The sequence below is a fragment of the Anolis sagrei genome, chromosome 4 (assembly GCF_037176765.1).
Source record: "Anolis sagrei isolate rAnoSag1 chromosome 4, rAnoSag1.mat, whole genome shotgun sequence".
Lineage (NCBI taxonomy): Eukaryota > Metazoa > Chordata > Lepidosauria > Squamata > Dactyloidae > Anolis > Anolis sagrei.
The window spans coordinates 138,802,078-138,815,927 of NC_090024.1; the positions used below are offsets into that span (position 1 = coordinate 138,802,078).

The following is a 13,850-nucleotide window of genomic DNA, read 5'->3' on the forward strand; positions in this document are numbered from 1 at the left end:
GTCATAGTGTCCGCTTCAGTGGATGCAGTCTTACAGTTGTTTTATCAACTCATCTGTGTTTAGATAAACACATGTTATAAACCCACCTCACCTTTCTAGGATTCCATAGGGTCAGTTAGGAACATCCTGCCAAACACAGAAGGGAGTCCTTTCCCTTCTCTCTGTTTTGACTATGAAATGTGATGTTTTGCAGAGAATGCCTTCAGGGTCTTTTCAGTAAAATAGGGGTGTATAACTCAGCATGGCATAGGTCTCTATTCAGACATTTAGACCAATGTTTCTCAAACTGTACTCCTCCAGGTGTTTTGGGCTTCAGCTCCCAGAAATCCCTGCCAAATTACCAGCTATTGCGAATTGTAGGATCTGAAGTCCGAAACATCTAGAAGAGTACATTTTGAGAAACTCTGATTTAGACTATGCTGAGGATGTAGAATTGTGGCTGTTTGGAATTGTTTAAAATAATTCATGCTAGCAATGACATTTAATTATAAAAACTGTAGGGTTCTTGAACAAGTACTGTCTGCTATAATTGCAACTTCAATACTTTAATTTAGCCACTAGTTAATTTAGGATGGCTTTACAGTAGAAATGCCCTGATGATTGTAGCATAGGTTATTCAATTTAGCCAGTTCCAAATCACTTAATTTAAAACTGGCTGTGTTCAAAGCAGTTTCATTACATGGTCTTATAAAGGGAGGGGGGTTTGGTTTTTTTGTGGGGGGTAGATTCTGTCTCTGGTTTGTGAGGAGAGAAATGAAGCACAGTAGCAGTTGTATCCCAATTCAAATGACTCATGTATAAGTCTAGAAATTTTCATAAAAGAATCAGCTTAGAATATCTGAGTCGAATTATCCCAATCTGAGTGCTATACCTTAACTCTAATTTTAAAAGGAGTTATCACAGAGCTTTAGTTCACACAAAGAGAATTAAAAGATACACTGACCCCCTATACTTTCTCTACTGAAGAACTATTTCTGCCCATTTTGAATGCTTAGTTAGGGAAATGGTGATAGTGGCCTGGGAGGTCGTATCAAAATCTGTGATTTTGGCCCCAAAACCCATCCTCGACCTATGTGTGAGATTGGCTTACATATGCATATATACAGTGAACCAAGAAGCAAATCTGTATGATAGAAAACTGTTCCCTCAGTGAAAGGGATGGGTGGAGCAGCAGGCGTTAATATTTATTTATTTATTTATTTATTCGCAGTATTTATATTCCACCCTTCTCACCCCGAAAGGGGACACAAAGCGAATCACAGAACACATATATGGCAAACATTCAATGCTGTTATACACTGACAAGAGAGACAATTGTACATAGATAGAGGTATATGTATGCTTTCCCATCTTCAGCATCTTGGAGGCTGTACTCGGTTCTGGCCACACGGGGAGTGGGGGTGCTATCTCTCCACTTTCCCTGATGAAGAGCTTTGTTCGTAAACTTCCTCCTTCATCAAATTGCCAGCATTTTTCTGGCATTTCCTTATGGGTGCCTTTAAATACCTCCTCGCTTTGTGGTACCTATTTCACATTGCTGTTTTCAAAACTGTTAGATAGGCAGAATTTGGGCTAAAGGCCAGGAGTTCACCCTGACCCGAGTTTCGAACTGTCAACCTTTTAGATGGCAAGATTGATTGAAGCTGGCAGTTAACCAGGTGTGCTAAAGCCCAACTCTGATTGACTTGGACACAATAATATAGGTGTGCCACAATGAACCATATGCATGTTCATATTACATTGAACTAAAAGTGCATGTAAATTCTTCTCCTATGCTTTTTAATTGACACATAAAGGGATCCAACAACATCAAAACGGGATTAATTTTTTTTTTGTTCTCCCAAAGAGAAGACAAAGTTATTTTTTAAACTATTATAGTATGTCATGTGTAACCAATAAGCCAGGCTTCCCAGGATTGGCTTGTCATCTCGTGAGAACTGGCCAACATTAGAGTTACTGTAGCATCTAATTTCACCATAAATATTTATCAAAAAGGGCTGCAGTGGCCAAGGGAGAAGAGAAATGATTTAAAACTAACATGAACAATAAGACCCGGTAGAGAAAGATGCCAAGATGGTCAACCTAAAGAAGCACTTGGTTTGGTTTGTTTAATTAGTATATCTTTACTGTGAACTGAACGTTTCTGATAGCTTGATCTTTTGCTTTTTCCTTGCCAGCTCTCCATGAATTCCCTAGTGACATCTTCACAAATGAGGACCGGCGGCATGGAGCAGTAGTTCTGCACGCCTTTTGTGTGAGTCATTGTTCGTCTGTCTACAAATAATGTTGTTGTTTTTTGCAAAACCAAACACAAAATAAAGTACATGCTTTTCTCATAAATATCCTCAAAATCAAAAGAGGAACTAGTAGCAGCAATAATGAATAATGCCAAGAGGCACCGAGTCTTGGACCGAAATACTCCCCAAAATAATGTTTAAAAATGCCAGTAAAAAGTGAAGGCCAGTGGCTACCACAAAATACAAGGATATGTATTTTTAATTCACTGGTTCTCATCAGAGATATGCATGGGAAGGAGTTATTCTATTTAGGGTTTACTGACTTTTGTCGTTTATTTCAATATATTCCATTTTCATAGTTCATGGACTCAGTGGTGCTTGCATTTAAATTCATTATTAATTGACTGCCAAGTATCTTGAAGTGATGTGGCATCTGTTCTGACAGTATCAAAGCTGTATGGCCAATTCAGACATTCAATTCCACTGAGGATTCCCAATTTGTTATCATGAGTGTTCTCCTCACAGCATGGAGAAAGTGGCAAATGTATCAAGAATACTACATTTATATGTACACAGCAGCCTTTTGGCTTGACCTTTAGGTGTTTGAAATGCTGCCCTTAGTAGTGAAGAACATAGATTTGGCAACTCAAACCCAGTGGTGCTTTTCTTATCAATATTACATGAGCCATCCAAGAAAATGGGAAAAGAAAGGGTAATGCAGTTCTCCCAGCTCCTGAGAATGATTTCAGCCTCCTCTCTTACCATCACCCAAAAGCCATTATTTCCTTGGTTTGCTAGCAACCAGCCTTGGTCTGTGCATATTCCTGTAATGTTCACAGGTTTTGTATCTGATAAGCACTCAACTGCAAAATCTAAAGGTTAATTTTTTTTTTGCCAAATGATTCTTGAAGATGCCAGTCTTTAGACCTGGAATATCGGCCTAACAACAACAACAACAACAACAATAACTTTGAAAACTCTGAAAAAGGAGACAGAGGGCCTGATTCTGGCATCCCATTAGAACAAATGCCACAAGTTGACTACAGATCCCAAGTGTAGACTCTGCAAGGAAACAGATGAAACAATAGATCACATCCTCAGCTGCTGCAAGAAGATTGCAAAGACAGACTACAAGCAGAGGCATAACACTGTTGCTCAGAATTTGTATTTATTTATTTATTTATTGTGTCAGGAGCAAACCAAACAGTTGTATTGCATTTTTTAACAAGCTAACAAATAAACAAACAAAACACATAGTTTGCAAGCTTAGTAGTTGATTAGATGTCCTTTGACCAGTAGCTGGCCACTTGGAGTGCCTCTGGTATTGCCGCCAGAAGGTCCTCCATTGTGCATGTAGCAGGGCTCAGGTTGCATTGCAGTAGGTGGTCTGTAGTTTGCTCTTCTCCACACTTGCATGTCATGGATTCCACTTTGTAGCCCCATTTCTTAAGGTTGGCTCTGCATCTCGTGGTGCCAGAGCACAGTCTGTTCAGCGCCTTCCAAGTTGCCCAGTTTTCTGTGTGCCCAGGAGGGAGTCTCTCATTTGGTATCAGCCATTGATTGAGGTTCTGGATTTGAGCCTACCACTTTTGGACTCTTGCTTCCTGAGGTGTTGCTCAGATGATTCATTGGAACTTGTTCAACAAATACCATCTGCCTGCGAAAAAGAACTGGTGGGATCACAAGCCTGAAAAAGTTACAGAAAATGAACATGTCAAACTACTCTGGGACTTCTGAATTCAGACTGACAGAGTTTTGGAGCACAATACTCCTGACCTCACGATCGTGTTGCAATTCCAGGTGACAGCAGGATTGAAGAGAAACAGCTGGAAAAGCTGACATGAAATTGCAAAGACTCTGGCACAAGCCAGTATAGGTGGTCCCAGTGGTGATCAGCACACTGGGTGCAGTGCCTAAAGACCTTGGCCTGCATTTAAATACAATCGGCACTGACAGAATTACCATCTACCAGCTGCAAAAGGCCACCTTACTGGGATCTGCATGCATTATTCGCCGATACATCACACAGTCCTAGATACTTGGGAAGTGTCCAATGTGTGATCCAATACAACAGCCAGCAGAGTGATCTTGTTTGCTGGGGAACTATCTTGTTATGTTTCAATCAACAACAACAACTTTATTCTTCTTATATCCCGCCACCATCTCCTCAAAGGGACTCGAGGTAGCTTACACACGGCACAAGGTGCCTAAAAAAAGAACATAAAATAAAATACAATATATAATACAATTAAATAAAACATATAGCCATGTAAAACAACAACTTAAGACTCAATTAAAACAGTGTTCATCAACCAATGGCAGTAAGCTACTGTAAACATGGCCAGGCTGTAAACAATAGGACAAGGGAATAGGATAAGTGTGGAGCTGTAACCATGGAATGAGGACATGGGATAAAGTGCAAGACTGTGTAACTATTGTGAAGAACAATTAGGAACTAAGCGTTCTCAAAAGCTAGTTTGAACAGCCAGGTCTTCAGGTTCCTATAGAAGGAGAACATTGTGTAGGCCTGCCTGATCTCCCTGGGGAGGGTGTTTCAAAGCCGGGGGGCACCACTAAGAAGGCCCTTTCCCTCGTCCCCACCAACCGCGCTTGTGACAGTGGCAGGACTGAGAGGAGGGCCTCCCCGGCAGATCTTAGAGCCTGCACCGGTTCATGGGGTGTGTGTGTGTGTGATGTGGTCATGAAGATAGGACCCAAACCATTTAGGGCTTTATAGGTAATAACCTGCACTTAAAATTGGTACTGGAAACTTATCGGCAGCCAATGGCGCTGCTTTAATAGGGGCATTGTGTGCTCCCAATAGCTAGCTCCAGTTAGTAGCCTAGCTTCTGATCTATGCACCAATTGCAGTTTCTGGGCTGTCTTCAAAGGCAGCCCTACCTCAGCTTTACTTCTCAGATTTAAGTGATTTTGGAGAACCAAGATAGAAGTGTACAGCTTCTGAATTGGATGTCATTGCAGAAAACATTTATCTTGCCAAGAGGCAACACGGCTTTGACCATATGGATATGCTCTTGGGTTGCCAAATGTCTCTTCCTCTCTAGAGACATTTTGTTTTATAAAAATATTCTTTATTTTAGGGAAATAGAATGGTCCTTAATTTCAAAGCTATGAACACGTAGTGCATAATGGCATGTTCCTTAGCTTTTAAGCACTAATCAATACAATGTTATCTCATATTTTTAAATTAATGTTTTAGAATATGTCAGGGAAAGAGGAAAGATAGTGTAGTCTAGCAAGAATGAGAGTCTCTGCTTTTGATTCCTAGAAATAATATTTGCAGATATATCCTTTGCTTCCCTTTGTGCTCTTTTTATTTTTAGTACTTTAACAAGAATACAAAAAAATAGACCAAGGCTAGCAAAAAGTGGTTGACAGTTGACATACCATGTTGTCAATCAAATCTGTTACAATAGTAAAGGAGAATATGTGTCCTTGTGATTGTGTCACTCCCTCATAGCTGTGATGTGATAAACCTAGACACCTGAAATTAGACAAGGATACTAATGGGGCTGTAGCAGTGTGTACCTTATGGGCATTTTGTACCTTTTAATTGCTTGGTTAATTTTATTTAATTAAACTCTGTTGGTAGTCTGAAGTACTATTGCTTACTGAGTGGAATTCCCAAATCTTCCTTCCTTACAATAGAAGAATTGCCGTCAGACCTGCAGTAATGTTCTGTAGGGCTTCAGGAGATTTCTCATTATGTTTCCACATGCACCCCCCCCCCCAAAAAAAAAACCCCTTCCATCTGTATGTATGTAAGGGATGGCAAGGAAACATGCTGTTACCTGATAAGTGTCGTAAGTAGAGAAGAAGAATGAAGAAGAAGCTAAGGAAAAGAGAAAGAATACTAGCAAATGGTATTTAACACTTACTGTTTATACTCATTTATAAGTCTAGAAATTTAGTTAAAAACCAACCCCAAAAACCTTAATTTAACTTCGTAAAGGTAAAAGTTTCCCCTTGAGTCCAACTCTGGGGGGTGGTGCTCATCTCCATTTCTAAGCCGAAGAGCTGGCATTGTCTGTAAACACCTCCAAGGTCATGTGGCCAGCATGACTGCATGGAGCGCTGTTACCTTCCTGCAGAAGCAGTACCTATTGATCTACTCACATTTGCATTTTTTCGAACCGCTAGGTTGGCAGAAGTTGAGGCTACCACCAGGAGCTCACCCCCCGCTCCCTGAATTTGAACTGCCGACCTTTCAGTCAGAAAGTTCAAGAGCTCTCTAGGGAATTTAACTTACCCATTAGTTAATATAAATACTGTTACTTAACTCTTATTTAAAAAAGGAAACATCTCTGAGTAGAATGGTGAAAGGTGAGAACTTATTCTCTGGAGAACCTTAAGGAAGAATTGATCCCCCTCTGCTGTCTCCACCACGGTGCTGCTTCTGGTCTTTTTGAATGCCTGGGTAGGAATATAGCAAAGATCATACCAAAAGACATAATTTTGGCCCCCAAACCTGCGCTTGACTTATACATGAGGTCGATTTATACATGAATATGTGGTAAATGTTAGTACTTACAGAGAATCTTGCTAACTACATTCGCTTTAATAATCACCATGCAGTAAAATAATGGTTTCAAAAACAATTAGGTTTTTTAAAAAGGAAAATTACTGAACAGAAGGATCTTAATATTAAAAAGAAATATCTGATAATAAAGGGACCTAAAGGTACAAAGCCTTTAGCAAGGAATCTTGTGAGTCTACTTTTTGAGATCAATTCAGAGGGTGCAGTGGTTTTTAACTTTGAATATGTTTAAATGGTTTTTAACTTTGGTTTTAAAAAATATTGTTTATATTTAATCCTGTTTTAATGTTTGTATATTTGTACATTTTAAATTGTGTGCTGATTCTAATTTTAAAATCAGCATTCGCAAGGCTTGCAAATAGGCTGATTTTCCTTTTTATGAAGTACAGCTGAAACATTTTCCGCAGTCCACTGTGAACACTGCAGATGGTTGCTAACAGATTTACGTAAATGTCTAGGAACATTATCACAGTAAGTGTTGGATTCACCACTAATCTTAGCGAATCCGTGGGGTCCCGGCAGGGTGTGTGGAGAATCTTTCACCCCACATCACCCAACTTACTGTTCATCCCATCCCACAGGGGAAAGCATACACTGCTCAGCTTCTACATTGTAGCAAAGGCAACACAGGAAGCCTCCCGTGTTACTGCCTCCATATTGTATGCCATGGTGTACCCTGCTTGATCTCCCCTTTTGCCAGCCTGGCCAGAAGTAGATGTGCATTGTGTAATGGGCTCTGTGGCGAAAGCAAGCAGCGTGTGATGGGAAAATTGCCCCATCTGATGAGGTTGTTGATAGCACTCAGAAACCATTTACTGTTGCCAAATTTTTCACGACCCCAACATAGAATCATAGAGTTGGAAGAGACCACATGGGCCATCCAATCCAATCCCTTATCATGCAGGAAAAATGCAATCAAAGTCATTCAGCCTCTGTTTAAAAGCCTCCAAAAATGGAGCTTCCATCAGACTCTGAGGTGAAAAGTTCCACTATTGAACAGGTCTTATGTTCAGAAAGTTTTTCATAATGTTTAGATGAAATCACCTTTCCTGTCGTTTGAACCCATTGCTGCGAGTCCTAGGACGTCATCAGACAAGCAAACTTGCCCGTCCTACGATGCTTGGACTTCTCTTCAGGCACGGAGCCTACCAGATCCCATCACATGACGTTGATCTACTTCTTTGGCCTGCATCAATAGGAGCATAGTGTCTAGATCTAGGGAAGTAATGCTACCCTTCTATTCCTCCTTGGTTAGACCACAACTGGAATACAGTGTCCAATTCTGGGTACCACAATTGAAGAAAGATATTGACAATCTGGAATGTGTCCAGAGGAGGGCGACTAAAATGATCAAGGGTCTGGAGAACAAGCCCTATGAGGAATGGCTTAAGGAGCTGGGGGTGTTTAGCCTGAAGAAGAGAAGGCTGAGAGGAGATATGATAGCCATGTATAAATATGTGAGAGGAAGTCACAGGGAGGAGGGAGCAAGCTTGTTTTCTGCTTCCCTGGAGACTAGGACGCGGAACAATGGCTTCAAACTACAAGAAAGGAGATGCCATCTGAACATGAGGAAGAACTTCCTGACTGTGAGAGCCATTCAGCAGTGGAACTCTCTGCCCTGGAGTGTGGTGGAGGCTGGATGGCCATCTGTCAGGGGTGCTTATAATGCAATATTCCTGCTTCTTGGCAGGGAGTTGGACTGGATGGCCCATGAGGTCTCTTCAAACTCTAGGATTCTATGATTCTGATCTACTTCCATATTTATCATGAGAAAAGAGTTTTGACTTCTATCCATATAAAGAGATGCTAACCACAGGCTTGTGATTCCTCAGCTAAAAGGGTACAGCCCTGAAAGGATCAGTGTTGTTGAATAATGAGTGATCAGCACATCCTCTTTCAGGATAACTTTTGCAAATGACAAAAAGATGGCTGGGAATAAAAGCCAATCAGAGGAGTTTTATTGGTATGAGAGAACTGGAAAGTCATCATACTGTGGCTGCAAGCATGATCAAGTTCACTAGTTATTAGGTGCTAGATTTTGTAATGGAAAACTCTGAGCAGCAGTGAAGCAACCAGGCCTTACTACTTGGCTTGTAAAAAGAGGAAAGAGCTAACTGAGGATTTTGTTTTGCTTAGACATCACATCTTCTAGATTCCTGGCTGAAGGCAACAAAACTCCATGGAGTAGCTAAATCCCCACTTTGACTGTGGAATTACATTTTTCTAACCATCTTCTCATGTCTGTAGTGGAAGCAGTGACATCTCAGAGTTTCACTGAGTTCCTTGTCTGTTGGGCTCCGTTCTGAGCCCTTTCTCTAATGGGGCAGGAGCCATCCTCTGCCCCACTAGATAATGATGTGTTCCTTTCCTATTGGGCAGGTACCTCCTCATCTACACCAGAGCTGTGACCTGCTAGAAACCTTAAATAGACCTTTCTTGAAACATCCATTAGGGATCAAATTGCAAAATCCATAGAAGTTAAGCCAAATGCAAAGGTTGTCCCATTATAGTTCCAGTGAATGCTATGGGAAACAAATATAATTTAATTTATTTAAATAAAAATGTAGTGTTTGTGGGATTAACATAACTCAAAAACTACTGGACAAATTGCCGCCAAATTTGTCCACAAGACACATACTAACACAAGGAGTGGCTATCACTCAAAAAAATTGATTTTGTCATTTGGGAGTTGTAGTTGCTGGGATTTATAGTTCACATACAATCAAAGAGCATTCTGAACTCCACCAATGATGGAATTGAACCAATCTTGGCACACAGGACTCCCATGACCAACAGAAAACACTAGAAGGGTTTGGTGGGTGTTGACCTTGAGTTTGGGAGTTGTAGTTCACCAACATCCAGAGAGCACTCTAGACTTAAACAATGATAGATCTGGACCACACTTTGCACAAATATTCCATATGCCCAAATATGAACACAGATGGAGTTTGGGGAAATAGACCTTGACATTTGGGAGTTGTCGTTACTGGGATTTATAGTTCACCTACAATCAAAGAGCATGCTGAACCCCACCAATGACAGAACTGGGGCAAACTTCCCACACAGAACCCCCAGACATAAGGCCATCTAGTCCAACTCCCTTCACCAGGGCAAGAAAACGTAATCAAAGTCCTCCTGGCAAAGAGCCATCCAGCCATAGATATAGATAGATAGATAGATAGATAGATAGATAGATAGATATAATTCACACACACACAAATATAGTATCATAGATTTGAAAGGGACCCCTAAAGAAGGACAATTATATGTTGCATATTCCAGAGTAGGCAAACCAGACAATCTCCACATCAACACTGACAAAGAAACGGCAAGAAATACTATTTACCCACAAGCAGAAAGACACTACATATATTAGAAACCAACACTTTCTAATTACTTTATTTTCCAGATCACCAGACTGGGCCACAGCAACGCATGGCCGGGGATGGCTAGTACTATGATAAATAGTTGTAACCCAGTGGTTCGCAACCTGTGGGTCCCCTGATGTTTTGGCCTTCAATTCCCAGAAATCCTAACAGCTGATAAACTGGCTGGGATTTCTGAGAGTTGTGGGCCAAAACACCTGGGGACTTACAGGTTGAGAATCACTTGGAGACTAGGACGTGGAACAATGTCTTCAAACTACAAGAGAGGAGATTCCATCTGAACACGAGGAAGAACTTCCTGACTGTGAGAGCCGTTCAGCAGTGGAACTCTCTGCCCCGGAATGTGGTGGAGGCTCCTTCTTTGGAAGCTTTTAAACAGAGGCTGGATGGCCATCTGTCAGGGGTGATTTGAATGAAATATTCCTGCTTCTTGGCAGGGGTTGGACTGGATGGCCCATGAGGTCTCTTCCAACTCTTTGATTCTATGATTCTATTATTCTGTAACCTAAAAGAGTTATCACACCAAAAGCCAAATGGGCACTGTAGGGTAAATACATTCGATATAATATAAAACAACATCTTCAAAACTTTAAACACAATGACAATTATCTTCAGTATCAACACTCAGAAACAATCAAAGCCCACAAAGAAGTCCCCCCCCCCCTTGTTTCAGTGATACTGTGAAAGGGCAGCAAAAAAGGTAGTGGCCCTTTGGCACTGCCCAGGATCTTCAGGAGGATGAATTTGGGGCTGTAATCCACCAGGTGCCGAGATAGGGAAGTCTGTATTATTGGTGATCCTGGTTTCTTCTTCAATTTAGCCCTCTATAAAATTAGTTGTTCTTAAAAACTATGAATATTTACAGGTTACACTTTTGCTTTTCCATGTGTAAAGATGGGCTTTGTGGTGCCACCTCATCTTACTCCAAATGTTCCTCCAGTGACCTAGGTCTCACATCACAGTAAACTAGGATTCCAGGGAACATTGGTTTACTGTTAATGAGCAATTGCTCCCAGTGCACAGGAGTGGCTAGACAAATCACAGAGCTCTCATTATGGCTGATTTATTGTAGTGTGTGAACTTAGCAGGACCCAGTAGTCAAGCTTTTCTTTCTCCAATAAAACCATGGATGTTTTTCATAGCTTTCTGGGGAGCTGAAAACCAGTGTCTGATCTTGTTACAGGAATCTGGTACTGGAGGGATTTGATTTTTAGCTCATGTATGCTCGGTTGCCTGTGATCCATGGATGGCTGTAAGCCTCTCTGCGTTTCTATTAATATTTTTAGGATTTAAAATACAAGCAAGCAAAAGGTAGCTGTGAGGAGGAATTTGAATAATCCAGACAGACAGAGGCACAATGGAAATGCACATGATAATGTGTATTAGGCTGCTGTAAACCAACCCTTAAGCAATATAGATCACTACACTAACATGATGATGCCATTTGATTTGACATTCCATTTGCTAAATGAAATTTGCAGGCTCATTTTGTACTCACTACTGATTTATTCATTAGTGACGTTAACTACTTATTTTTGCAGATGCCCTTATTGTACACATCCAGGATAACAATATACTGTTTCCTGACAGGTGTTGAGCTTGTGCAAAGCTTGTCAGCTTTACATGCGGTTCTTTCACTTGCTAAACTGGAGAAAGTAAAGTTTTTTTTTATCATTTTCAAAATAATATAAATAATATAAAATAATAAATATAAATATTAAAAAAGGCATGAGTATGACTTGGACAACTTAGGAATCATTAGAGTCATAGCAGGGATGTGAATCATATAGCACTCCAGGTGTTGTAAGTCCCGCTAACCAGAGCTGGCATAGCCGATAGTGGGGAATGCACAGTTGCCTATCTCTGAATTATAGACACATTTTACAGGTACGTCTTATGTTCATTAGCTGTTTTAAATACCACAATATGTTAATTAGGAATTGATGGTACATCTCAAAGAAGGTCAGTATCATAACTGTCATGTAAACTGGACCTTTTAATTTCTTGTTTTAAACAAAGTTCAAAATGTAACCTAGCTTATGGAAATTTGAATTCTAAAAAGGGGGAGTAAATGTGGTCACAATTCACTGTCTCTGCAGTAAAATAATCTACAATTCTTCACTAATCAAATCTTCCTTTAAAAAAAGTTTGGTGGTTATTTCCAAGAAAGAGGCATTTATTTATTTATTTATTTATTTACCATATTTGTACCCTGCCCTTCTCAACCCCGGAGGGCTTCACATATCAGCCACAATTCAATGACTTAAAAACATAAAATTTATAATCACATCTACATTAAAAACAGAGAATTAAAACACATGAAAACAATTACATCAATTATTAAAATCCCATAATTCAATGTTGTAGTCCAGGGCCATTCCAAAATGTCATTTCACAGATTCTTTGTTCATTTACAGCACTGCAGTTAATCTCCAAAAGCTTGGCCCCATAGCCATATTTTAACTTTCTTCCTGAAGGCTAAAAGGGATGGAGTTCCATAGCCAAAGGGCCACCACTGAGAAGGCCCTGTCTCTCGTTCCCACCAACCGTGCCTGCGAAGGAGGTGGGACCGAGAGCAGGGCCTCCCCAGAAGATCTTAATCTCCATGATGGTTCATAGAGGGAGATGTGTTTGGATAGGTAAGCTGGGACAGGACCATTTAGGGCTTTATAGGCTAAAGCCAGCACTTTGAATTGTGCTCGAAAGGAGACTGGCAGCCAGTGGTGCTGACGCAACAGGAGAGTTGTATGCTCCCTGTATGCCACCTCGTTGATCAATCTGGCTGCCACCTGTTGGACCATTTGGAGCTTCCAAACAGTCTTCAAAGGAAACCCCACTTAGAGAGCGTTGCAGTAGTCTATTTGGGATGTAACAATAGTGTAGACTACCATGACCAAGAAATAGCTCATGTTTATGTCTGAGCTTAGGCCCAGAGACTCTGATCTAGTTATAAGTGGTCCAACATCCAGTTCTACTCCAGCACCCTAATCCTTGCATACACTTTTGTTCAAAAACATATTTTTTGTGAAGCTGTTCTTCCACTCAAGTAAGCACCAATCATCCTGAGTTTGTATGAGTGTTCACTTTATGTCAGGTCTCTCTTGCAATGAGCTTTTGGGCTAGGATGACACAAGGGACTTCACCATACAGATGAGTTCCGTCCCCATCCCCCATCCCCGTTTTGCTGACAATTGCCGGCAAAACGGCAGACATATGGGACACCTCCTGGCACCCCACGCACCCTTCTCCATTACAGGTGGGATGCGGGACAAGGCATGTTTCCCTTTCCCCCATCAGATGGGGAGCTACCCAAAAAACACTTGCCCAAGCATGGTGACCAAGGAATTGTCTTCCTTGACGCTTCAAAAATCAATGTGGCGGGGCCTACCGAGTATCATGTGATTACACTTGGCAGGGCCCAAACCCAAAGTGCTTCAAAGGGGCCAATTTGCCCCAAGGTGATGAGGTGGTAAATTCAGCAATCATTCAAAGTTTAATTAATCATCATCTGACCTGCAGTGCTTATGCTGAATTTGTCTGAGATATTGTAAAGACATTACTGAAAACTGAGCAGCAACAGTTAAAAAATCAGTTAAAGTATTTGCTGGTGTCTGGAGGGTTCATGCAATAGATGATCCTCTATGTTGGTTTTTTGTTTTGTTTTGATAT

General features: G+C 40.8%; 1 protein-coding gene across 2 annotated transcripts in view; it reads left to right on the forward strand.

Moving 5' to 3' along the window:
- Window positions 1-13,850, forward strand: part of SLC24A3 (solute carrier family 24 member 3) — a 241,088-nt gene that overhangs the window by 169,334 nt on the left and 57,904 nt on the right. For both annotated transcript variants that reach the window (XM_060774095.2, XM_060774094.2), the window contains exon 3: window positions 2,178-2,254. In XM_060774095.2, coding sequence (XP_060630078.2) covers window positions 2,178-2,254 — 77 coding nt within the window. The remainder of the gene's footprint in view (window positions 1-2,177; window positions 2,255-13,850) is intronic.